This window comes from Hetaerina americana, unplaced genomic scaffold (genome assembly GCF_022747635.1).
Source record: "Hetaerina americana unplaced genomic scaffold, ioHetAmer1.1.p SCAF_10, whole genome shotgun sequence".
In the NCBI taxonomy this organism is placed as follows: domain Eukaryota; kingdom Metazoa; phylum Arthropoda; class Insecta; order Odonata; family Calopterygidae; genus Hetaerina; species Hetaerina americana.
Genome location: NW_027286070.1, coordinates 42,154,700 through 42,181,615, shown reverse-complemented (window position 1 = coordinate 42,181,615; position 26,916 = coordinate 42,154,700). Strand labels below are relative to the sequence as shown.

The 26,916-nt window shown below is 33.6% G+C and overlaps 1 protein-coding gene across 3 annotated transcripts; it reads left to right on the top strand.

Annotated features, from left to right (window-relative positions):
• The first annotated feature begins 1,738 nt into the window (after positions 1-1,738).
• Positions 1,739-26,394, top strand: LOC139700074 (splicing regulator RBM11). 3 transcript variants are annotated; one of them, XM_071598562.1, is made up of 5 exons: positions 1,739-1,844; positions 1,965-2,063; positions 2,520-2,685; positions 24,509-24,614; positions 26,278-26,394. In XM_071598562.1, exons 2-4 carry the CDS (start codon positions 1,980-1,982, stop codon positions 24,610-24,612), a joined length of 354 nt encoding a protein of 117 aa, XP_071454663.1. In that variant the 5' UTR covers positions 1,739-1,844; positions 1,965-1,979; the 3' UTR covers positions 24,613-24,614; positions 26,278-26,394. The 3 variants fall into 3 exon arrangements, with proteins under 3 accessions (XP_071454663.1, XP_071454664.1, XP_071454665.1); XM_071598563.1 differs by lacking the exon at positions 26,278-26,394 and having other exon boundaries at positions 24,509-24,679; XM_071598564.1 differs by lacking the exons at positions 24,509-24,614; positions 26,278-26,394 and adding an exon at positions 10,390-12,734.
• Positions 26,395-26,916: the final 522 nt, after the last annotated feature.

Below are 26,916 nucleotides of genomic sequence, written 5' to 3'. Positions count from 1 at the left end.
TGAAATGAATAATGTCAAATTTGCTAGCATATTTTAAATTTACAGACTTATGACACATTTAAATGCACCCGCAATACATAAAAAATGGTCCCTGAATGATATCTAAGAATGGCACAAAGCCAAATATGGCAGTTCTCTCAATTTTAAAAGATCATTAAACATGCACTTGGATTGCAATGAACTCAACCATTGGCTGTAGATATTGTAATATAATTCTAATTCCGACCATTGGAAACCCACAATTTTTATAATCAAGTTCTGTTCTCTTTGTCCTGTTCATTGTCCGCAACCATCACTGTGGATATTAGATGTTTACAAAAGTCATTACTTAATTTTGGAAAGTTACTGTGATGATTAATTTGAAGTGAATAATAATGCAGTCTAGGAATTAAAATATATAGACAAAATCCAAGGCCGTGACCTTGAAATGTGAAAGGGAATGAAGAAAGTGGGTTAGCAAGGAAAGGTTGGAAAGGAAAGGTTAGCAAGAAGGCCATTAGAAAAGAGAAAATGCAGGTGGTCGAGAGTTCAACTAAAGTAATTAATACTTCTTCTTTTCTTCACTCTCAATATCAATGCATAATAATAACATACACATAGAGAGTGAATATAGAGCCCACCTGGTGTAGCATCATATTTGCATGTACTTTGAAGTTCATGGCATGGCTGAGACTTTTATATAGATAAGATAGGCAAGATATAATCACCCCCACTCATATTCATCTCTTAAGGGACTTGGGTTCTCTCTCCAAAAACAAGACTACTACACCAATACTAAGAGCTTTGGTCAGCACCGGGAACCAAGAATGTGGTTACATATTTATAGGCATTTTAATGTAAACACTACATAAAATCTAATAGTTGATTACAGTAGTACAGAAAGAAAGAAATAATACCGTAAACCTAATAAAATAAGAACATCCAACATGAAAAAATCTTGATAGTGAGACTTAAGCTGGTAATGGGTTTACATAATGATCAAATGTTTTCCTTGTATAGTATTTAAAATTATCTAAATTATAGTTGAAATAAGCTAATATATACATATATATATATATATATATATATATATATATATATATATATATATATATATATTTATATATATATATATATATATATATATATATATATATATGTGTGTGTGTGTGTGTGTGTGTGTATACATATACACACAATTATAATGATTATCTTTGTTAAATCTTAGCGTGAGATACTGTTGGTCATTAAACAGGATGAAATTACTTAAACAATAACCACATTGAAGTAATTTCAACGCAACCGTGAATATATGTAACATCTACCTCGAGTTTATAGATGCTATACATCGAAATTCAAGCGGTGAAGTTATCCACAGCCTCGAAATCCACCAGTGCGTACGTCTACCATTTTTCTGAGCCTCATGGACGTTTTCTGTGAGAAGATATTATGATACCACATATAAAATGTTCCGAAAAATTAACCGTAAATAGAAGTTAACAAACAAACTGCTACTAAACCGTTTAATAATCAGGCTGGCTTCAAGCAATAGCATCGACAATCTCTGATTTTAAGTATGCTTTGTAACATCTTTGAAGTAAGCGGTAACCATTGAAACACTAATCCGCCAATACGACAGAAGTAGAAACGGAACGAAAAGTGATAGGCTGTTCAGTTACTTCAAGTTTCAACCACTTCAACGTTTAACGCTGATAGGCTCTCCGGCCATTACTTGCGTTTGCATTTGTTTTCTGTCATTATAGCTGGTAGTTGGATGGTGTCGTAGTACGGAGTGTGATTGTTTTGCCTGGTGTTATATTTGGTTGTATGTCATCTCAAAGCATAATATTCATTAACTTTTAGACGTATGTTATTTTGAAAGAACTTGATAATGGGAAAATTTGTTATTTTATGTGATAAATTCAGGCTAGTTGTATTTAGTAGCAGGTAATTGACGTACTGGATTCATCAATTTATTTGCTTAGGAATAAGCAGAGAAAATGGATGAGAAGGGGAGAACCTTATGGTGCGGTAATCTTTCCGAGAAAGTTACTGAAGCCATTCTCTACGAGCTGTTCCTTCAGGTATGTTTTTTATTTATTCCGTAAACATCCAGAAAACGTAATAGCATGTAGTAAGTGTTATCTCTGAAGTATTTTGAGTTCAAAAGACGTTCATATCTTTAAATTGTTGAAAGCAAATTCTACGGAATTATGTGACGTTTGTTGACACCATACTATTCCAATATTTTACTGTTGTGGAAATGTCTTTCGAATGAACCGATAATATATCTATTACTGTAACATCGAAACTGTTTGTTAAACCATGTAACTCTTAAAAAGAGAAGTTTGATTTTGTAGATGGTCGAATAATGTACTAGAATTTGATAGAAATATTTCACGTAGAATCTTGGTTAAGCATTTTAACCAGTAGATAATTACTAAATTTAATTTGAATGTTATTTCAATTTGTATATAAAGCATTTCGTGTGGCATTTTGGCTGGGTTTGATTTGGTTCCTTGTGTCGTATTTTCTTTCAGGGTGGTCCGTTAGAAAAAGTGCTCATTCCAAAAGACAGAGATGGCAATCCAAGAAGATTTGGTTTTATTGTATACAAGCATCCTTGTTCTGTGCCATATGCTGCTGCATTGTTTCAAGGGACGGCTTTATATCGAAGGAAATTAAATCTGCAGTACAAACAATCAGGTGATGATGATACTCCCCAGTCTTCTAATGTAGCTATCCATCAGCGTGCATTGTCGTGCCCTGTTAATTTAAGTGGGCCTGTTAACATGTCGCCGCTGACTTCCCGAGCTGGACTTATGGGAGCGTCTCCACATGTAAATGGAATTCGGAACTTGTTGAATATATGCCAAAGCCCGTTGATGGGCATTCCCAATTCACTATCAGCAGGTGCAAATGTAGATTCCCTTTCCAAAAGTAGTCTAATGGGTACTTGGAATAGGAATCATCCTTATAATAGTTCATCCAGAATGGAAAGAGGTCAGGACAGGCATAGAAATTCGGATTATGACAGAATGGAGCCCAATTACCATAGAAAGTACCACAGAGGAGAACATGATTCACATAAAAGAAGTGACCACAATTCAAAGAAGTATCATCATCGAAGAGATTACCACTAGGCACGAGTGATACACATGTTCTTTTCCTTTGCTTTATCATTTTTTATGTAATTATGTATATAAATGAATTGACAAATTTAACAATGTATGTAAATGCACTAAGTACGTCTGTGTCCTAGTGAAGCATTATATCTGGCATAGGAATGTCTAGAATATGGAGGCCTGCAGTTCTTGAGTTTGTTATACTTAACTCATTGCAGCAGCATTAATTGAATCTTTTCACATGCCCAAACATTGTACACCTTTGCAGATAATGCAAATGGAGCTGAACATGGGTTTCTTTAGATGAATTTATATCAAATTCTATCTGTAAATGAAAGTTATCACTCTTCGAACTAAATGTGAAGGAACGTTCAGGCTCTTAACTTGCATCTGTGTTAACAGGAGTCATTAAAATGATTCATGCATGTAAGAGGTATCTGCTCATGTATGTACTTCTGTAATTAATTTGAAATGTTCATCATCCTTTAATGAATTTCATTTGTTTTTAGCCCGAGGAACCTTAAAACCATCAATGAAAATTGCGGTATGATTGAAAAAAGCAGTGCAGGAAGTTTATTGCGATAACTTCTCGTACTTCTATATGGTGGTATGGAAAATCATACTGTAAAAATTCTTGATCTACTCACTGCATTAAGGTGATTTTTTTGTACATATATTAATAACTCTCTGATATCTTTTTCAATATTTTAGTTTTTTTCTGCTAAACAAAACCATTTTCATAGTTCACCTATCTGAATGGCTAAAATCGGGAGATTGTTACAAAAATTACTGGCGCATTAGGCTTGGGTATTTGTATATTCTTGAGGAAGCTATAGGTCGTTCCTTCGTGCGACTCTATACGCATATGCTTCATTAAGTAATTGCTCTCTAAAATATTGGATTAATGGGAAATCAACTCTTCCTCCAACATAGAAGGACTCACAATAATGAGAAATACAGAATTAAATCAGTGCATTCATAAATCCTTTAGGGAAAAGTGCAGCACTTTTGAGTTTAATTTAAGGCATTGCCATCCTAGGATGAAATTTGCTACTGTGAAAAACTATTTAAAACATTACTCTCATATGTGATGTTGGACATTAAGTGTTAATTGAAACTGAATTGTTCATCAAAGGTGCCTATCTCTCAATTCTATAAAATCATGCCATAGTTATGCAACTTTTTAAATTTGAAATGGGAAGATATATACTTTCATAAGCCATTGTACTTGGTCTGCTAACCCTTGATGGCAAAGAATTAAGTTCATGATTTTCTTCCAGTTTCACTATGGGCTGAAACTCTATTGGAAACATTGCATGTTGAAGAGACCAATCTTAATGAAGTGAATGAAAATTGTAATTGGTCCTAAGAAATTCTATCTAAAATTCAATCAAGGAATGCAAAAGAATTAAGTGAATAGCAAATGTTTTGCACTAGCTACATTTTCATTACAGACTCATGCTTTTACATTAATTATTTGACATTTTCATGAGGGAACGAAAATCTGCCGTGCTTCTGGAAAATTTTTGTTTTTCGTATTAAATATCATTGAAAAATATACACATTAATGAGTTCAAACCGAGACTATGGAATCAGAAATTCAATTGCTAAATTGAGGAAATTACCCTGTAAGGCTGTAGCCAATTTCAATTCAATCTCTGCATTAGGTTTGCCTTAAGAGTGGATAAACAAGCATTAAATATGTACAAGAATTTATATGTATTAGTAAGGATTATGTGATGTCCTTTGTCAGAGACATTGCTTAAATTGCAAGATCTTGCAAAAAGGCAAGATCCAGTTACATGGGGATGTTTCCAAAATTATAAATGAATGAAATGTTATTTTGCCTTTAATACTTGCAGTACTTGTAAAAAAACATAACTTAAAATAAAATATTACTGCAAAGCAACATGACTACGCCCAGTGGTGAGGTGAAGGATATCAGTGCTTAGAGATTTTAGTATTTAATTGTATTATGATTAAAATTATAGTTATGTAATTTTGGAATGGCAATTAATTAATCATTACCGACATTCAAGTAAATTTTCTTGTGATATGAGTCTCAAGTATTGCATATTAAATGATTTATTTCAGAGATTGGTAAGTATAGTTTTTACTGAACTTTAAATTTAAAGTCTACAAAAAGAGGAGCTAAAAGAGAGAGCACAATCAGAATAGCTGAGCATACAACTTCTTAGTGTTAATTCTTTGATTACAGAGTCTAATCATTTCCTGTTTTAACCTTGTGGCTTGTTGTGCTGGTTTGTAATTTTACTTTGGTGGTGCCTTTGACAAACTGGAGAATTTGTCAGAATTATTGGGCAAATGCTTTATAAGGCTTTTATAAATTTTCGTTTTTCCTTCCTCTCAGTTCAATGCAAATGCAGAATTTCTTTTGCCTATTTGAAATTATTGAAGCTTGGTCGGATCGAATTGAACTAATGTCTTACTTGTTCTTTTAGATTTGTGATGAAATAAATTTTCATTTATTCAGCATGCAGTAGAGATGGTGAAATTCACATTTTTGAAATGTAATTGTATTTGATAAAAAAAATTGAATTTTACTTTTACCTAACTGAATTTTCTCCACATTTTGTAAGTTTAAACAAAAACTCATTCTCTTTTGGCTTGCCATTTGCTTCATCAGTATGAGTTTAAAGTCTCCAACCTCTTGGTGTTAGTGGTTGTCACAGTTGACATTAATTTGTCCATACAATTCACCTTTTTGTTGCCTCTGTACATTATAGATTTCTTGAGATCTTCTTATTCATTTTATGTTCAAATATAAGGTCATCCATAGTCAAATCCAGAGTTCAAATACTTTAATTTTTTTAAATAATTTTTGTTTTCACAGCAGCTTATCTAGATAGTGAATTTGGAAACTCAAAATTTTGAGAAATGTGTTCATATTTTGAGTTTGTGAATCTAGAAAAAAATGTATATCAAATTAAACACTCATGTTAATGCTTATAAGTTCAATTTAGTGAGATAATTTGTCCCTTAATGCCAATTGCTGTTGGATAAAGAAGAAATATTCTAAAAAATGTGTGACTAGAAGTTATATCTGTAGAGTTCCATTCAAATTAGAATGTATGGCTGACTTGGGCCCTCTCCCTTGATTGCAAGGAATTCAGTAGCTTAGAGGATGTTTTATTTTGTCTAATTACGCATTTTTGACTTGCATTTTGTATTTTCAATTAATGAACGCTATGCAATGTGTTTAGCATAAACTACCATCTTATTCAGTTATGAGAGAAAATTACTTTTAATTTTTCTTATCTGATGGCAGTAGTGTGTCTGCTACTACCTTTCAAGCAGTGAATAAAAATTGATTTTTTGATGCTTTTGCAATGTCTCTTTTTGACCGTATAATATTATTAATATCTCAAGGTTTTTGCTTGTAATTATTACCTATAAAAGTGTAATGATCTGCTAATGTAGTCACTTGCTTTGTAAAGTAATTGCATGTAAGGGAAATCATTTGAGGTATTTATGAATCAAATGTTTTTGGCTTTACTTTGTCTATTTTCTTTAATTTGCCATTCAAGCTGAATAAACTCAGTGAAATCATTTTAATTATTGTTAGATCCATGTTACTAAATGAAACTTGGTAGTTTTCAACTTCTAATTATTTTGAAATGCAGTACACATTCAGTTTTAATAAATTTATCATCTGTGTCTAGAGATTTGAAGAGGGTTTAAAATTTGTTATGAATTAATTTATTTACTCAAAAAAAAGTTGCTTAATTTCAGTTGGTAGAGTGAGAATGGCTTATATGTGTTTGAATATAAGGTGCTTAGATATTGGTGAAAAAAATATCTAATGGTAACTCAAGGGGAAACATTTTCAGGTTGTTGGTTGAGCTCTTGAATTGCAGTTTTTCACTCTTCCTTTTAATTCTTCCAATGGCTGTTTATCACTTAATACAGTTAAAGTGATTAAAGGTAAAAGTACTTTTTTCACATACTCTCAAAGTTCTTACATTAGATGATTGGGAAATAAGTATGCTTACTAGTAACATGTTATATTTCCTTATCTGTGCATTTGAAGCCGTTCCGTTATGGTGGGAACTAAAAATGAATGTACCTACGGTCATAAACCAATGGAAAACAAAATAGCCGAGACCGTAAACTTGGTCGGCACTGGGTTTGTTGAAGGGAGGTAGGTTAAAACAGTCTGACAAATGATTTTTGCCAAAATAAATACCTCCAAGATCAAGAAAGAGTTTAAATTTCTTGGGGCCAGCTAAACAAGCAGTATTACAAAATTGAATCATCTCTAGGCAGTTTGTCTTTAGTGGTTACGTTGCTAACCTTAAAACTGGCCAGCTGTGATAAAGAATATAAATAAAGGATCATACAAACAAAGTAAATTTAGTTGTTTATGTTACTATAACCAGTGGGTATGCAGTGGTGGATCCAGGCTAATGTTTGTGAGTTGAAAGTCAAAACAGGGCTCAAAGATAAGCCCTTCCTTGACTTTCGTGCACATTTTCCCACCCTAAGAGGAGCTTACTCATTTTGTTCCTCTGCGACACCTCTGGAACCAGCAGTAGGTAGGTCTACACAATTATTTTGCTAATGTTTATAATCATCATGCAATTCTAAGGGTTGATGGTTTGATTAAATTGAATATTTTCTGGAAAACTGGTTTTATTTGGAATGCAAAACAAGGGCAAAGTTGTTGCTACCTATTTCAAAATATTAGGTCAAACAAAGATTCAATCAGTATGTACAACTTTGTTGTTGCTAGAAATGTATCAATTGAACAATTTTCAGATTTCTTGTGTGTGTAACATTTCATCTACTCATGTTATATATAAAAGTCATTTTTACTACTAAAGAATTAATTTTTAACATTGATTTCATTTATATGTTTACCATTATTTGTATGGTGACCTATCTGTGTGTATCCTATGACAAATGTCTTTCTATTTACTCCTTCCATTCCTGCAGTGTACTATACTCGTAACCTACCTTCAAGTTAACTGGTGTAGGATTCTTTTTTCACCCTCTTATTATTTTTCTATCCTTCAGTGTAGAATTCCTTCTCAATGGTCCTTATCCAGCATGCCTTAAGCTTGCAATGATGTCCTGGATTTTCCTTTTTTATTTTGCAGCATATCATTATTCTGATCTGTGTAAGTAGGTATAAGTTTTTCTTTCCCTTCCATGACCACATCTCTCCAAATACATAGCCTAGCTTCAACATCATCCTCATTGTTTGCACTCATGATTGCCACATTGTTTTATAAGTCTTCCTTATTTCAGAATTACTTTTACTAGCCACAATGCTCTGCCTATCAAATGAAACCTTGGCCAATGCTATTCCCATAATTTCTTTAGTACTCCTGACTCATGATAGCTCCTGTATGAATATTCCAAAGCATTAACTTCCTCTGGCAAAGACTAACTCATTTTTAATGTAGTCTTGCTTAGGCAACCTCATTAATATTGCTTTTCCTTCATTCTTATTCCATTTCATCGTTTAATAAACTTGAGCAATATCTATTTTGTCTTTCCCTAATATTAATTTGTCTTCTTCGCATTTAACTGGTTCATTTGACTAAAAAAATAACAGGTTTTCCAACGATCGTGATGGTTTACATTTACCGTATTTTCCCATCGGTAACGCGCACACAGAACTAAGTCGTCGCGAATTCGTATAGATGCCGCGCATCTGTATTTACATGTGTATATGCGCGTATAAATTATATAGGAAAATACCTCTATGTCGGATGTATGTTTAAAAATTCATCTAAGATTTGATTTTTTCAATTTTCATAACACAACGTGCATCGTCATTTTTTCGATCATCTGAACATTTTGGTAAAGATAACGCGCGCGTTATCGATGAGAAAATACGGTAATATGTCATTTAAAATTGGTAATAGTAATACTGGCCTTAGGCTTTGTCATTACCTGTGCATTTGTTCTAAATAGTTTTTTGTTTATGCCTTAGCTTTGCCATTTGTTTTAAAGCCAAGTATGTATAATGTCAAATGCCCGTGCTACAAATCTATGTGGACTTTCCTAAAAATGTAAATTAGTATCTGATGACCAGTAGATCAAAATTTTCCCAGCATTCAAATGTTCACTGAGGAAATTCATTATTTTCAATTCCCATGTCTATAATTATTCCAACCTCAACTTTAAGCTAGACTGGTTTAATATTACTATTTGTCGTATCTGTTGGCATACTATTTAATTTAATCTGATCTTTCCATAACCTACATAGGTTGCATCTTAACCTTTTTTAATGGAATCTCATTTCCAATTCTCTCTACCACTCATCTTATGAATTATGTTGACATTTTATAACATTGCTTTCAAACAACTGCAATACACAATCCTCTCCTGTGGTGTTTTTATATAATTTTTGAATGTAATTATGCAGAAATTGATATTCAGTTCCTTTGACATCTTCCCAATTGTTTCCTATATCTTTTCCCACAGACTTCATTAAGTTTATTTTTTCTGTATTCTTAAATTTTTTGCTTTTTATTCTGTTATTCCTTCAACTTAGTACTATTTCCCATGGCCTTTATAGTTGCTTCCCTAATTTTAGTGTGTTGATTCCAGTCAATTATCATTTAAACAAGCTGGCAAAACTTATATTTTTGTTTTCATTAATGTTATTCGACTTTCTTCTGGATTTTCTAAAATTCCTTTAGTTTTACTACCAAACTATGTTGGTAAAAATATTTACTGTCCTAAGTTTCCAATTCTCTTTAAAGCTGTGGTCAGATTTAATAATTTTTTCATGCATTGTTAACACGGGTAGTATTGCAAAATTATGCTGTTATGTTCCTTTCACCATCTCCACCCATAGTGTTGTTGAAATTTCTCCTTACTATTTGGTTACCTCTACCATGGCTTTTTATCTTAAGAGTTTCATCTTATCTTGATTTATTTCTTTAGAGTTTTTCCTTTACTCTTCAATCATGGTGTTGTGGTTGGGATGTAAACTTGAATTAGAAGTGTGTCTATACTTCTGATCTCAGTTTTACTGTAGTCACCCTATTATTCACTGGCCTGATTTTAGGTCTGCATCTATGAAAACAAACCCCTCCGCTTAAACAATGATGTAAAATCCTCTGACTACAACAAAGCATGCTCAACTGCAACAAAATAGATTTTGCCTTCTCAATCCATTATTCTTACAATATCTACCCTCTTCCTTGACATTTCTTCTTTAAAAGCTGGTATCCTTACCCTCCTCAATGTCTTCACCTTATAGTCCCTGTTAAAGTTTTCTCACGACTGATGTTTCCTTCCAAAACAGTCTTGGAGATCCAAATGGGGGACTAGTTTACCTTGGAATATTTTGCTTCAGAAGAATTCATCCTTGCCAACAAAATTATTCAAGGGAACAACAAAATGGTAGTTCCCTATTGCTTTCCACACTGCAGTATGTACTACATGCATTAGTCTTCCTGACCACGCCTGTAGCTGTCAGATCAAGAATCATCAATTGCCTTCCGCTTCCTGTCATTACTGGTGGTTACTGCTGCCTTCCACCAGGGATCTGAATTAGGTTGCCCCACTTAGTATATCTTTCTTACCAGGACACTCTTACAATCAGCCTTACTTCTATGCTGTGATAACTAAAAAAAGTCACAATTTTTGAGGATTTCAACCAATTTGCTTGCCAGAAATGCTAGAAGATCCTTTACAGAAATATTCATAATATGTATTACAAATGCTTAAACCAACAGTTGCCGGCAAATTACTTAGTAAAGGATACAGAAAAAAATAACTGTTACGAATGAGGAAAGGAGGAGTATCAATAAGAAGAGGGTCTAGCTGGGAGGCAAGTTAACATGTATATGAAAGAGGGAAAGGAATTGAAAGGGATGTCGCTTTGTTATGCATTGAGGTTTACCTCTTTTAAGAGTGTAACATGTGAGTTCATAACTTGGGTGAGATGTTGGAGGCTTCTTTTCCAAGGAGTCCAGAAACAAGTTTGATTATAGGTTAGACATTCTGTTGATCTGTGATTTTAGTTAGTGGTAATTTGCATGGAATGAGGACTTTTTCCTTGAGTCTATTTTTAAAGAAAATAGCAGAAAGAAGAGGATTATAAATGGAAATGAGGAAACATGAGGGCTGATCAACAGTTGAGTGTCAGAGGGTGTCAAGATCTATGAATGACAGGGATGTAAAGGAAGGTGCTTGCTGTGGCTATATCATGCAATGGAAAGTAGGAACTTCATGCCTGTAAGTGTCTTGGAGGTTAAATGAGTCAACCAGAGGTTTTAATTAGTATTTAAAGGTAAATGGTTGAATTATGTTGACATGTTGAAAGTAATAGGACTCTTGGTTTTTATTCTTAGGCACTTACCTATTCTGGCCTTAGAAGGATGATATTGGGGTTATACCTTTTTAAGAGTTGCACATTTGGAGAGAATTATCTTTGAATTAAAAAATGGTAAAAAAACATGCTAATGTTTTTGATTTATTGATGATTTGACTAATATTTGGGATCATGCCGAATATATAGTGATATAATTGATGCTCTAATTTTAGTAATCTGCCTTCATGAGTAAAAATCAAGGTATTCTTAAATAAACAGATGGTATATCAGAGTAATAATTGGCATGTAGTAAAGCCTGTTTCAAAAATTATTTGGAGATCACTGATTAATATGTTTGAATATTTTGAGTTATTTGGTAAATTATTTAGGATGAATGGTTCTGGTAGATAGGAATTGCATATAGAAATGTTTTCAGGAAATTCCACATTTTAATTAGCACTCACCTGGGAATACAGCAAAATTTGAGTGCCAGGTGAGGCTATTGAATGAAGGGTTGCACAGTTGATAAATTGTAGAAATTAGGGCATTTACAATTGAGGGAAATGTACTTTGTATGGTGTGAGTAGAACGGGCTTGTGTTTATAGAAATGGAAAAGTCTCTGGCCTGAACTGTTCCATTGACATGTTTGGCTGTTTCCTGAATGTTGAAATATGAGTGTCATTGTCTCTACCACTGGATTCATTAATGTCGGACGATATTTTTTTTGACCTGATGCACGTTTTAAAGATTTCATCAATCAAAAATAATTTTTGTGTTAATTTAATACCTAAAGTGTGGGAATTGGACAGAGTTATTTCATATCATTATTAATTCTGTCAGAATGATAATGATGAGCAAGCAAGATATTCTATCTACCTATTATAAAATAATTAAAAACGGTTTGCTGAAATAAGATGGCACCAAAATATAGTGAAATGCCAAATTGGCATGGGCCAATGTTTCCAATTTCCATTATGCAATAAGTTCAGCCCAAAGAAATCAAATCTGTTTTTGCGTATGTATTTGTTCTGATACAGAAATTATCATTTTTTATTCACAACTCCAAACTAGTTTATCCAGTGGGTCAGTCACTCGGTGGATAGCTCATTGACCAATTTTGTGTGGATGCCATGTTTAGGTGATATAAAAGGGTTCTTGTGATACAATTGTGTTCTCAATTAAATGATAAATCATTTATATTTAATGGTTGGGCATGTGTAAATTATGTAGCAGTTGTCATGTAATTTATGTTATCCATATTTATTTATATTTCACTGTACAGTAGGAACCAATTTTACTTAATAAAGCAAAAACATTGTCAAATGTTAATAACAATATAATTCTCATACTCTAGCTTTGCCTCATAAAGATCACATTATTATATCAACATCAATTTCCATGAATGGTGAAGTAAACTTAAGTTTCCTGTAGGATAGATGCTATGTAGAGAGACTATTTCTCAAAAGTCATTGACATCACTGAATATATTTAATACAGCCAATATTGATTACATCAAATTCTATGATGCTTTAAAATATTTCTGTTCTATGCATATTTCAGGATATAGAATTCTTTAACGGTAGTAAGCCACTCCCATGCTTAGTAGAAATCAAAGATAAAAGATTCAAAGATATTGGCAACTTGTATCAGAGCACATCCAACCTCTTGGTTCAGTTTTAAAAGAAGATTGGAAATTTTCTTCGTGAAATCTTCTTGGTGTCCTGACCAGCTATTAGGGGGTTATTGGTGAAATGTTTGACAGCAACTCACTCTTAACTCCTACAAGATTTAACTATTAGCAGCATTAATTAGTGTTCTATGCTAGGCATTTTCCCTCATTTGGGTTCCCCTATTGATGCTTACATCATCTACCTTTTTTAACCTCCTTAAGACCCTATGCCATCAACCTGTCAGATTGTCTTACAGTCTAATAAGATGGAAAATCGTTGGTTTTTTTGACCTAGAGAATGACAAGGTTTTTGAAGGAATTGATTGAAAGATTAATGGGTGTAAAATGCATTCATGCCCATCTCTTGCTCTGAAATTGCTATGGCATTCTCAACACTTTCAGTAGTACTGATATGACAATACCATGGGCCCTCAACTCACTTTATGTCTTTGTTGAGATGGACCAAGGATGTAATACATTGTCACACTATCTCCCAATTGCTTCTACTTTAATAGCTTCACTTACTTTTTCTGTTAATTGGAAAATTCATCTCCTATGTTATTTTAAATGATCTAAAATACTGAAAACTAACATTAATTTTCTGACGGTATAAAACTTCTTGTCCTTGTCTTATTTGAGACATTTATAAGTATTATTTCATAGGATTGCTTCACATCGATATCACATTTATTGAGCTTTTCTGATTCCTCCTCAACCAGTTAAACTTTGTGCCACAAAATGTTAATCTTTTCCCAATACTCCTATGTCCTTCTACATGTTATTGCTGAAGAATCAACATTAGTTTGCCATTGATCATTATGTCCTCTGGGATCTTACAGAAACTTATTGGCAAATGCTCTTAGCTACATGAAATTTGAATTTAGGTTGGAATACCGAACACTCCTCTCACATCACAAAACACCTAGCCCCATGGGTTTGTGAATACTTTTTTAATGCACATATATCCAATGCTGACCGGCAAGCATCCAGATATGTAGATCAGAAGCTAATATTTTAATCAATTTTATAGAGAACCCTACCGGAACAAATACTTTTTCCTTCACTTATTCCATTGTTTTCAAAGGAATAAGATGAAAATGCAACAATTTCAGAGGGTAAAAATCATTTGCCTTGACCGGGATCAGGCTCAATGCAAATGATTTTTAGACTGAAATTGTCGCATTGAAATGGATATTAGCGGATGACTCTGTTAAATGTTACTGTTGCGGCATCTTGCACAGTTTCTTGGAAGATGAAAATCTTTAGGCAGAGAATTTCCCATTCAAGTAAAAATGGAAGGTAATTACTTGAAATTTCTTAGCACCATTTGGTTCATATTCATTGTCAACTCAGAATACTAAAAAAAGCACTAATCTATGAACATATTCTACAACCTTTAATATGAATCACAATTTCACTAGGCTGGGAGCTGGAGTACTTCATATGCTGGAAATATGTGATTTTTAAAGGTTAAATTCAATAGTATTGCATGGTGTGTTCTGTTTCATTCATAGGGTATGTAACTGCTGATAGTTATTTAGCTTTCTTGATTCTAGGGCTTTAAGGAGGAAGATCTGGTTTTTTTTTAAATACCAACATCATCTGGACACAAGTTTTTAACCCCATATTGTTTCCAAGTTTACTTGGATATATATTTACATTTGCATCATATCAGGACACTATGCATTGACTGAACTTTAACATAAAATTTAATTGATGCAACAAGCATTTGTTATCATTAAATGTCAGTTTTTTACACCAAAACACATTCTTCAATAACTTTTTGATGTTTTGAGAATATTGTTTTTTTCTAAGCTCATTATTTAGTCATTTTTCAAGCTTAATATGGTCCAAATTTAAGCATTCATTTCATTTTTTTTAGGGAGCCCTAAAATGGGAATTCCATTTTTGAGACTTGGTAATGCATAACACTGAAAAAAGTAAATAAACAACATGAAATTAACCTGAGTTTTATTAATAAATCATTAAGAATAGTTAACGAAGTTTTTTCATTTTCTCCTAATGGATAATTCCCACAAAATAACGAGTTTCCCCCATTTTAATAAGGTGATTAAACTCTGGTAAACAACTCAACGGCCTCGCAAAATAACAAGTTCAAAAAAATTTTCTATGGCTGTAAATTTTATTATGGCTATTGATTTTCTTTAAGCTTGTTAAGACGATTATTCCATACAGTACATGCAAGCCTGTGATAATTTTGCTTATAATTTATAATGGGAAAACTAAACAAAGCTATTTAAACAAATTAATGTGAGCTAGTATAAAAAAGGGTTAAAAGCGTAGGTTTAGTTTTCTCCAGCAGTTTTATGCAATAAATATTGCTTATTGTCTCTACTATTAATGCATTTGATAAGTCAAAACAAATTGAATTTTGAGATTAAATATTGAAATATTTGTAAGTAGTGATGACCATAGAGAACAGCAAATTAAATAAGAGCTATTTGAAATTTGTTTTGTCAATGGTTGTGTGAACTTAATTTCACCCATTTGTGTGAGAGCATGAACACGGCTATGAGATGTTGCCTTATATTTATAATATTTCTATCAGTGATTTACCTTTTAAAATAACAAATTATTTTAAAAACTGCTGATCAACAGAGCATGAGATGACATTGTGTGCTTGGCTTGCATCATTTCACACTGGAAGTTACCTCAATTATATCTATTGCCCAAGTTTTTTAAATGTTCACTTCTTCTCTCATTGGTTAGATGAGCACCCTTACTGATAGAAAAATTGTAATTATTTAAGACAAGACTTAATGTTCTAATTATGTAAGCTGCCATGTTGATGTGTCAATATCTGTACTCTTATTCATACCATAAAGCTTATCTCCTTTACCTGAAAAGTTTTCAGTCTCAAATTAAATACAAACTTATGATGAACCCAATGGCTAATAATTAAGGTTCATCTTTATGCAGATCATAAGTGAATAGAAATACACAATTAAAAGCAAGTAATCTCATATAAAAGCAAATGACAAATGTAATTAAGAACTAAAAATTTGAATTTTAGGAATTACTGGTGTAAAGAAAACACAATTGCAACCCATGGAAGACAAGTTTCTTTAGTGAATGATAGTCTTCCAAATATCTGCGAAGGAATTTCTCCAAAAGAGAAAAAAAAATATTTGAGCTATTTACATATATTTCTTATTAAATAACTTGTATTTGGAATATATTTATGGCTTTCTCTTTTATGCTTTGTCATGCATTTTTCAAAGTACACCAAAAGGAGATTACATACATAATGTATTCGGTAGTTTTTAGATTCAGTGATGCATCATTAGGCATTTTTCCCTTTACTATTTGGCTTATGCAAGTTTTCTTACCTAATTATGATTTTCATAAGCTGAGAAACAACTCAAAACTTGCAATTGTTTGTACATGTACCGACCAAAAGAAAATTATTCGTAGCCTTAAATGTCCCTTTGAGCTGCCTGAAAACTTCCCTCCCTGAATGAAGTCATCTATAAATGGATATAAGAAAAACTTTTCAGATGTTCATGAAATTATAATTATCCCATGATAAAAGGAAAATCAAATTGGAATTCATTTTAGAAAGAATCACGGTAAAATAAAGGTGAGTGTGGGTGTATAAATACATACACAAACCTGAAGAGGATAAAAACCTGCAATATTTAATAAGTCATGTCAAATATCACTTAAATATTCTCTCTTTTGTGGAATTTCCTTCATGTTGGTTGGAGGTTATTTCTAGTTATGCATTGCTAACTAAGTGATCCTAAAAGTTCACCAATCATCACCATTTATGCCACAAAAAACCTGCAGTTCTCAGCACAACTGTAATAATAAAAATCCTTGTTTTGTAAATCAGTTAAAACATTTTGATTGAAATTCAGTCTTGAAATTGGAGATAAATGTTTGTTTTTCCATCCCACACAACACGTGAAAAATAATACGTGAATATTTTGAGACCAAAACCTCACAAATTAGTCCCTAAGATTAATACATAATTTTAATGATGACACTAGGTAGCAGCTTTTGCAAGCCACTTGTTAATATATAAGGTAGAATGTAGAAAATATATAAAAGGTTGAACTAGTGATTTCTCTTCAATGAAATATACTTAAACTGATATTTCTTACAGGAAGGTTTTTCTGTGCACAGTCCAACCTGTTAAGAGATGCAATTCTAACATTAACTTTGCAATAATTCCAGTGGCTTTTAACTTTTGCGCACAAAAGATATTCCTTAAACATATTGATCACCACCATTGAGTACTGTATCCCTTCCCCTTAAGTTTTGCTGTAGAACCAGAAGGCCATTATAATTTACCATCACCAATGACATACAATTAAATGGAATGAGAAATGTGTCTGAAGGAAATTAGTGAGAGGGGGAATGGATAAAATCAGTGTTTAGCTGCTGCTGTTTGATGAACACATTACTCATTTCTGAAAATAATACCTAAATGAGATAATAAATTGCAGACAAAAAATATACCGCAGAATTGAAAAAGGCTCAGCAAATGTAAATATCCATTCTCTACTATTGTCATTTACATTTGTTCATCTGATAGGTCATCATTTGTAGTCATCTAAAACAACACTTATCTATGCATTAGCTATAACCAATTGAGTCACTATCTGTCATTTATGTAATAATCTTTCTGTGGCCGACTTCAAAATGTTTATCTAACTTTTCTTGTACAACACAAACTTCTCCATAACATGTGAGAAATCAAATTTTGCTGACTCACTGTCATATTATTTGTAATTTCACTGTTAGTTATAACATTTCAATTCTCTTATCCTAGAAACTACATAATTTTTTTTCCAATGTCACAGATGATTTCAGTGTATATCATGAAAAGAGATTTTTTTATTTATCAGTTAAGTTAGTAGCATGATTAATGGGGATTTTTGGCTCTTAAACTAACTCTCCACTCTTTTCAGCAGCTATGCAAAATCTCCTACAAATGATGACAGCAAATGCTTTGCTTTAATTTACTTTTGAATCAAGCATTACAACACAGGGCAAAGATACAAAATCGTACCACTGAAGTATGTACATATTTTTAAGTGCTCCACCTATAAAAATGGCTTTTCAAGTGAAATTATAAAAGCAAGAAGACAACTCACAACCCTTTGTAAATATGTACATATTTCCAGTTCTTCATGCAACCCATTCCCAAGGACAATACAATTTCTATAAAACTATCCTTCCATCTACCCAAGAACAGTATTATGTATCATAAATAATTAGTTACAATCATGTTGTTATTTTTTATTAAATTGATGCACATGCAATAAAACATGGCCTTGCCTATATGTATATCCCAAGGTGACTAGATTAAGCACTGATATAAAATAGCAGTTAGTGGGGTACGTATTCCTTCCAGCATTTTTGCTACTGAGCTGCTGAGAGAGGCACATGCCTTTTATGTTAATCACAAATTTTGGCCATTTTTGATTCACCACATGAAAAATCTCCTGTACAATAGCAGTACAAAATGCTCATAAATAAAATATTATACAAATTTTCCCTCCTTTCATAAGCAATATTTTACACAGATGAAACATGCACAGGATCACACACCCGAACCAATTTTTGCCTTCTTAGCTTGATCAGCATTTAACTATAGAAGATGTCGGCATAATATCATAAAAATATATACTTTCTTTTCACATGCTTCAATAAGTACATACATTATTCTCACTTTTATGCTGCAGAAAGCAGTTAATACAAAACCAAACATACATTGGAAGGACTTCATAGACTATTCTATTCTCCAACATAAAAAATATTTGTTTTCAGATGATGACCAAGGGCAGCGCACAAAAAATACATCAAATTGAAATACATGAGCAACTACAATGTGCATGTGTAGTAATGTCTAAATTGAGAAAAATGATAACATTTAAATTAATACTCTATTATTTCAATAACTACTTCCAACAACAAAATACAAAAGTTTGAGCTTTAAAAGCTAACTCCTGCATGAAGTTCTATGTAAAAATGTCCTTTTGGGCTAGTAAAATGCTAATCAACTACTACCTTTGAATGCTTAATGTAATGTTTATAAAAATGATTAGCAATAGAAACCATGAAAACCCAAGATATAGCATACAAGGCAATAGCTAGGCATCTAGCTTCAAAGTCAGTGTTATTACTGGTTAAAACTGAAAATAAAAGATAGCTCCCAGCAATTATCCTCATAAAAACAAACAAAGACATAAAAGTTAACTCCACAATCTTATATATGAGATGATCTTTATAACCTGCACTACGAATGAACCACCTTAATTGTAACAAAGGGTTAGTACATTCCAAACCACCAGCACCTGCAGATGCCTCTGCACCTGAACAACCCTTCATGATTATTCGAGCTATTGCAACAATACTAGTAATATGATGGGCAATCATTGTGAATCCTTCAGTTTGATGACAAATGCACCATGCCAAGTCATATAAGAAGTATCCTAGGCACACACTCAGGGTGGTAACTTGTTGCGGTGTGTTGGGACCACCTGGAAAGTTAAATGATTAAGTAGAAAGTGAATGAAATCATCTTAAAAGTTATAATGGACCCACTTTTCAAAGGACAGTAAAACTTCGAAAAGATGTATGTTAAACCTTAGTTTAATCATTCCAGTTACCAAGTTCTGAATGTAATAAGCTAAAATTCAACAGAAATGCACCCAGAATGATTTCACCAAACCAGTCTTCAAGCCAGATTGACAAGGTTAGACTAACTTTCAAGACAGATTGGTGGAATTAGAATATACATTGCACTACGATCAACAACATTCACTTATAAAGAAGGCGTTTTTGTGCTCCCAGGGAGTGTTAGTAGCTACAAAATTACACAGTTCCAATTTGAATAGAGGTTTCCCAAAATGTCATCTATATTTGAACCCAGGACCTTCCATCTACTGGCGGAATGATCTACTCAATAGGTCATGCACTGCTTACCTATTATGTTACAGAATTACAAATGTCATTGGATGATTAATTTTAACTTGAGAAAAAATCTTTGCAAGTGGTGTGATGATGTGGGCAATAAACAATGATGGGAACTACACTTGCTGAAAATATTACCATCCAGATTTACATAAAAGTTAAATAATCTACAGCTAAGGACCTCTCACTATGAAGATCTTACTACAGGTGTGTACTGAGAATAAATGGAGCTAATTTCCTCCCATCAGTATTTGTCCCTTGCCCTCTGCCATGAGTGAAGTGGGCCTCTTAAAATAAGTGATACTTAAACCAACCTGGTCCTTTCAATGATCAGGCAACATGCCATCAGCATACAGGATCAGTAAGCTAAGCTCAACATGATATTAGTAACACCCTATCTTAAGCGACTCAGCAGAACTGCTTAGATATCAGGAACATTGTCTGTTGCATTTTGCTGTAACCTTCTCCCACTTGCAAAAGGCACCCCCTCCCCAAGCATTTCCAAGTCTGTTAGAAACACACCTATCTTATGGTCACCAAATCCCCAATTTGTACTACAGCTTTAGAACTAACAAGGGCCTGACTAGATCTTGGTATCATTGACTTGGTCAATGGTTTAATGTCTCAAAATGGGCATTTGAAGTAAGATCATAAGAATCAAACATCACACTGAACATCAGAGTTTGTAAGAGCATAGAAGCTAAGTGGTACAACTTATTTTATCCTCAAAATGAAATTTTTATATTCATTATGTAAAGGTTATAAACATGCCATGGTTTACAGCATATCCTACTTGTTTACAAGCGTTACAATTATAATTCTTTTTTATTATGAAGAGAGGAATTTTCTCAGAATAGAGCAACAAGCACTAATCAACCCTGATTGTGCCTTTATATTGTTAATATGTGTATTTTGTCGTGCTTGTAATGCAATTTTTCTTTCCACCCTTCGCTTGTATGCATCCTAAAAATCTTATACCTGCAGAATAGCCCAAAACGTGAATTATGCTCAAGGTCTCAGCTTCTACTACCCTCCCCTAATATTTTATTGTGCAAAATTTTTATTTTGTTATATTGTTAACTTAGCTTAATGTATAATATATATGTGGTACAAGTTATAGTGATGTTATTCAGTAATGCAGGAGTGGCAGCTATTGCAATTTAAACATATTCAGTTCACCTGTGATAAAAATGAAGGTAGCACAAAACAAATAATATATGGCATTGAAATTTTTCTTTCACATCAGACAAGGCATAAGCAGGGTTTCAGGAGGCTTACAGAGAGTTAGCTCCCTTCATATAGATCTAGAAGATGGTTTGAATGCTTAAAGAGGGGAGAAAATTTCAAAAGGAAGATGGATCCAGAGTTACAGTCACTGTTCTTGTGGAAGTCAACATTTACACCCCTGGTCCCAATGTGAGAAAAAATCATTAAATACATTAAGAGAACATGAAACATAATGAAAATTTCAATGAGTGCCACCCACCTATTGGGAACAGAAAATTGCACACAAGATATTTGTACAGGGTGGGTTCGATGAAATCACAATTATCTCATGAAAAACCAAATGAAGTGTGTCCCTCATCTTCCCTATGTATGACATTTCATTATTCCCTAAATGTGAAGACATCTTGGTGGAGAGCATTTTTCATCATCAGAAGCACAAGTAGGTCATTTGTACACTTGAAATTGAAACAATTGCTGCTGAGGCAATACTGGAGTCAGATCAACGACATGTACACACACATTACACATTAAGATAACAATATCAAATTAAATTTGGTCAAAATTGTGTGAATAAAAAATAATTTATACTAATAAATTTAAATCACTCTTTATTGAACATCTCTTGTACTACTGTGTGATTCATAGAATGCAATACATTTTTCAAAAATGGCACTTTATGGATTCTTTTTTTAAAAATTACATAGCTAATTGTTCTTACAAGCAGCCTGGGCTCAACATTGTTTTTGGCATATCACGTTTTTTAATGTTATGTGCTTTCTCACTCAGTACTTTATGATGAGATAAAAGCAGTCTATCTAAGAGAAGTAAGTGTTTATTAAATGATAAAAAAATGTCATATTTAGCACAAATGACATTTTCTTATGTATTTAAAAGATTTCATTAGGAACCATATTAATAAGCATCAGCTGGCATTTCACAATCTATACTTTCATGACTGATGAGTCAGTGTTTTCCAAGCCCAAGAATTTTATTGGCAAACATATATTTATGCTCCAAGATGACATGTGTCTTCTTATTATTGGAATATTTTTCATTAACTAACTAACAATTTACAATCTAATAACTGGTTGATGTGACTGATTTTTTTCCTTTTGTTTTTCATATGCTTGAGATCACAAAGTGAATAGAGCCTCAGGATTTTCTGTTAGTCCTCTCCTTGGGCTACAACCATGAATTAGTTTGTTCTGGTAACCCCTACAGCTGTGCTAAGGGAAGCATGATAATTGCTCCTGGTATGGGAACCTACATCAGATAAGTGGAAGGGTAGGAACTAGACAAAAGGTGGTCCACCCAACAACTGTTTGTCAGTAAGGTCACTGCAAAGACAACTGATCACAGGGGGTGGTCATTTGATTGACGGTGTCACATGAAAAATATTGAGGAAGGCAATGGGTAACCAACTCAATTAATAATTCTACAGAAAAATGATAGACAAGATCAGAGCATGCATCCTTGCAACAATAGGACTTCATCAAATGGGCTATGTGCCATTCCTGGCATTGGGATAGTAAAGTCTACCATCTTCATCTCACAAAATCCTTGCAAAGTGAAATCAACAGCATCAGCTCATGAAACAAAGAAAGGGAACTTGGACTGTTAGGACGATGTTGTGGATAGGGAAAATACAAAATATAAGGTGGGAGATGGAGAGAGGAAATAAAGTCTGGCCTAAGCGAAGTGGGATAGAAGGATAGCAAGCATCACTGGAGTGGAAGTAGAGTAACAAATAGCAGAAGAGAAGACAGCCAGCACAGGGTGGTAACATTATTGAACCATAAGGTAGGAAGAAGTGTAGTAAGAAAGGGCAAGCAAGTGATAGAATATTATTAGAGGTAAAAGCTGAACTAATGAACTTGCCACCAAGCAATCATACGGAGAAATTAGCTGACAGGGTATAAAATCATTAGAAAAAATAATTGGGGGTGTTCCTTGAAGGAAACATTTGATGCTGGCTGGATTGTAATGTGGCAGTAAGCAAAAGAAGAGATGGCATTGATATATGGGACATTGGCTGAGGAAAAATAAATGACCACAGGGAAAAAGAAAAGGGTCCTGCAGGAGACAGGGTTTTATCATAACATACACTTGGTTTAAAAACCACAACAGTTGCAGTTATGTATGGAAAATGCCTAGGGATTGATTCCAAAAGGTATCAGTTACACTATACAAGGTCTGTAAATAAAAGTAGAGACTGGTCTTTCTGTGCATGAACTGCTTGATGGGTCACAGTGAATGGTCACCTTCGATGAAGTGGAGTGGAGTCGATGAGAAGTAAAACACCACCTTGCCTGTGGACTTATCTCGACTTTTCTCTGCGCAACAGCAATTTTTGTCTGACCTCAAAAATGCTTGCTGTAAAAATTCTTGTGTCGGTGAGAATGAAGGAGAACAGAACCTTGGTTGATGGTTTTGATATAGAAACTTAAGACCAGTCTTCACAGTAGAAGCAGCCATCTTCCCTATCACTCAAAAAATCTTGGATGTGGCGATCGAACAAGAAGGTGATGTTGATCGTTTTCTTCAATTGGGAAGGAATTATTCATTATGAATACATACCCAAAGGATAAAGATTGAATGGGCAGCACTACATAGAGGTTATGAGAAGGTTAGGATGTTCGATGTTTGCAAAAGAGGCTACAAATATGGAAAAACAAGTCATGGTGGTTTCATCACGACAATGTACCGGCACCTATATCATTGGTTGTTAATGGGTTTTTGGCCAAAAAGAGCATTCTGGTGATCCATCAGCCACTGTACTCTACAGATCTTGCTCCAGTGGACGTTTTCGTATTTTTTAAGTTGAGATCCACCTTGAAATGATGCAAATTTGAAACTATTAAAGATAACCAATGAAATTGCACTGCATATTTTACGGTTATCCCGAAAGAAGTGTTCCAGTTGGCATCTGAAAGCTGGAAAAATGTTGGGAGCGTTGTATTAGTAGCCAAGGGCTGTATTTTGAAGGTGATAAACATAATTAAAGGGTAACTAATCAAATCAAGTAGTAATTCAAACAATCTCATCTTTTTTTTGGACAGACCTTGTGTATCATGGTTGGGCATAGATTTAGGAACACTGAGATTAATTTGCAGTTTTTCTGGAGGAGATGCAAACTCAAACCATAATTTAATGATGATGAAAAGTAAGATCCGATTCTAAAGGATAAAACTGAGAATATGCGAAGTTTGCTTGTTGAAAGATAGGTTTGATTGTTGCATATGGTCTAACAGGATGTATTGTTTCAGGCCCTTTGGTGCAGATCCAGTATGATTCACTCATAATTGAATCAGAAGTCAGTGGGGTTGGAGGACAAGGAAACAGTACCACTAGATTCTGCCTTTTATTTTGAAGGTGTGTATGATGACCAGCAGTTGTGGCACAGGAACTTAGGGCATCTGCACATGAAGGGAATGGACAAAATGAAAGAAGGTATAATGACAGGAATCAATTTTTTGAAAGTCAATGTCTCAGAACCTTGTGTCCCATTTCTGAAAGGCAAGCAACATCATCAACCTTATAAGCATGCAACAGAATAGCATTATAGAAGCTTGAATTGGTGTACTCTGACTCATGTGGGCATATGTCTACTTACCATGGAGCAGCTGTGTATTTGGCAATTTTTTTAGATGATTATACTATAAAAATCATTTTCATATGCTTTAATTGCCTAATGACACCTGAAATTTCCAGTTTGTAAAGTAAAAATAGGGGATGATACATGATGCAGGATAAAAACCTTGTTTACTGATAATGGAAAGGAGTACATAATGAATGCATGAGGACTATTTTAAACAAGACAGGCATTGACGAACATTCAATCAACAAACAGTCCCCAACATACCTGAGCAAAATGAAGAGCTGAGACAGCAGTGAGAACAATTTGTGAAAAAGAAAAGTTCCAAAGAAACTGCGGGAGATGCCGCAACAGTAACTTTTAACGGAGTCATCCGCTAATGTGCATTTCAATGCAACAATTTCAGAGGGTAAAAGATTTTTACACTCTGAAATTGTTGCATTGAAAAAGAAAGGTGTATATTAATGGACTCTGAGTTGCTCACATATCATTGGGATGAAGCTTGCTACCCTTTTACTTATATAAAGAATTCAATCACACAGTTGGAGTGATCACAGAATGGATGCAGCAGAAGTTGGACATTGACAATTTCAAGGTTTTTGGTTGTTTGGCCTTGACTACGCAGAAAGTGGGATCCAAACTCATGACAGGTTTTGATGTGTTATTGTGAGGAAACAAAAGGTAATCATCTTGTCAACCCTTAGAACCCCAAAGGGATTTTCCAAGTAAATTACGTTGTTTTTCTTGATAACAGCTATTTGAAAGAATCTCTGGGAACCAGATAGTAAAGCACCTTGATATTTTCCTGGTTTAGTTATTGACAAGTATGAAATTCACAGAGCTTTAGAGCCTATTATGCCAGAGGAAGAGAACCCAGACCAAAAAGCAGACACACTTGATCAGCCTCAGGAATTACCTCAAGCAATTCCACAGGCAAGGCTGTTGCTGACAGATCCAGGAGAAAATGTTATCTACCCAAGAGGTTAGAGTATAATGTTGCATATCAACCTGAGTTGTGATGATGCTCATGAGTCTTAAGGGCAATGTTCAGATATGATTAATTGGATATCTATGGCAAAAGCAATGCATGGGAAGATTAAGTCAATAAAAAGAAAACAGGGACCTCCTATAATGTTGGATGCCAGGTTATGTTTTGTTAAGAGAAACAGCGGAAGTGTCACTGTACCATTTGGCAGCTTGTGTCCATGCAAAAACCTATATCAACTGGTAAATTACCGATAATAGTAATAATGTCTGGGAAATAGCTGATAAACCTCCAGTTCCTAAACTGTTGCTTGTAACTTGATATTTAAACAAATGAAAACAGTACATGTTATAAATATCAGATGTATCGCTACGGCATTTACTTAAAAGAATGGAGTGGATTTTTCCTATGGTTCGAGGTTCAACTCAAGGATTTGGTTTGCTTTGTCATTTCAGAAAAAGTGGAATAACAAGGATTGGGATGTAACAACTGCAATACTTAATGGAGATATGAAGGATGTTTTATGCACCTCAACCTGAAGGACCCATTGAAATGGGGAATCATTAGGGAAAATTAGGGAAAAAATGTATGAACTTCAAAGATCTTTACATGTATTAAAGCAATACTTGCGAGCTTGGAATAAAAAAAATTGACTAAGCATTACATAATGATACATGAATTCTCAACTTGAATTATGCACCTATTTTACTGCCTTATCTTAAGACTGAAGATAATGAAACAATAATAGCACATTTATTAGTAAATTATACTGCAACTTTCTATTATTTCAATTAATTATTCATAAATATGTCCTATATTTTTTACCCCTATTCTCAGAACTGATATTAATCAATCAATGCAACAATCTAGTTCCACAATATTATTGGGACTTATACTAAATAATACTCATGACTAACAACCTCACATTTGTGGATACGATCAATAAAATGACAATAGGAACAGTCATGATTCTTAACTTGATAACACTACCTCTTTCGATGTCCCAAAACTATTATATTTGCCAAAATCCATTCATAAGTGCCCTGTGGTGTAACCTTTTGGAGAAACACTCGTGATGTGGCGAAAGCCTTTTC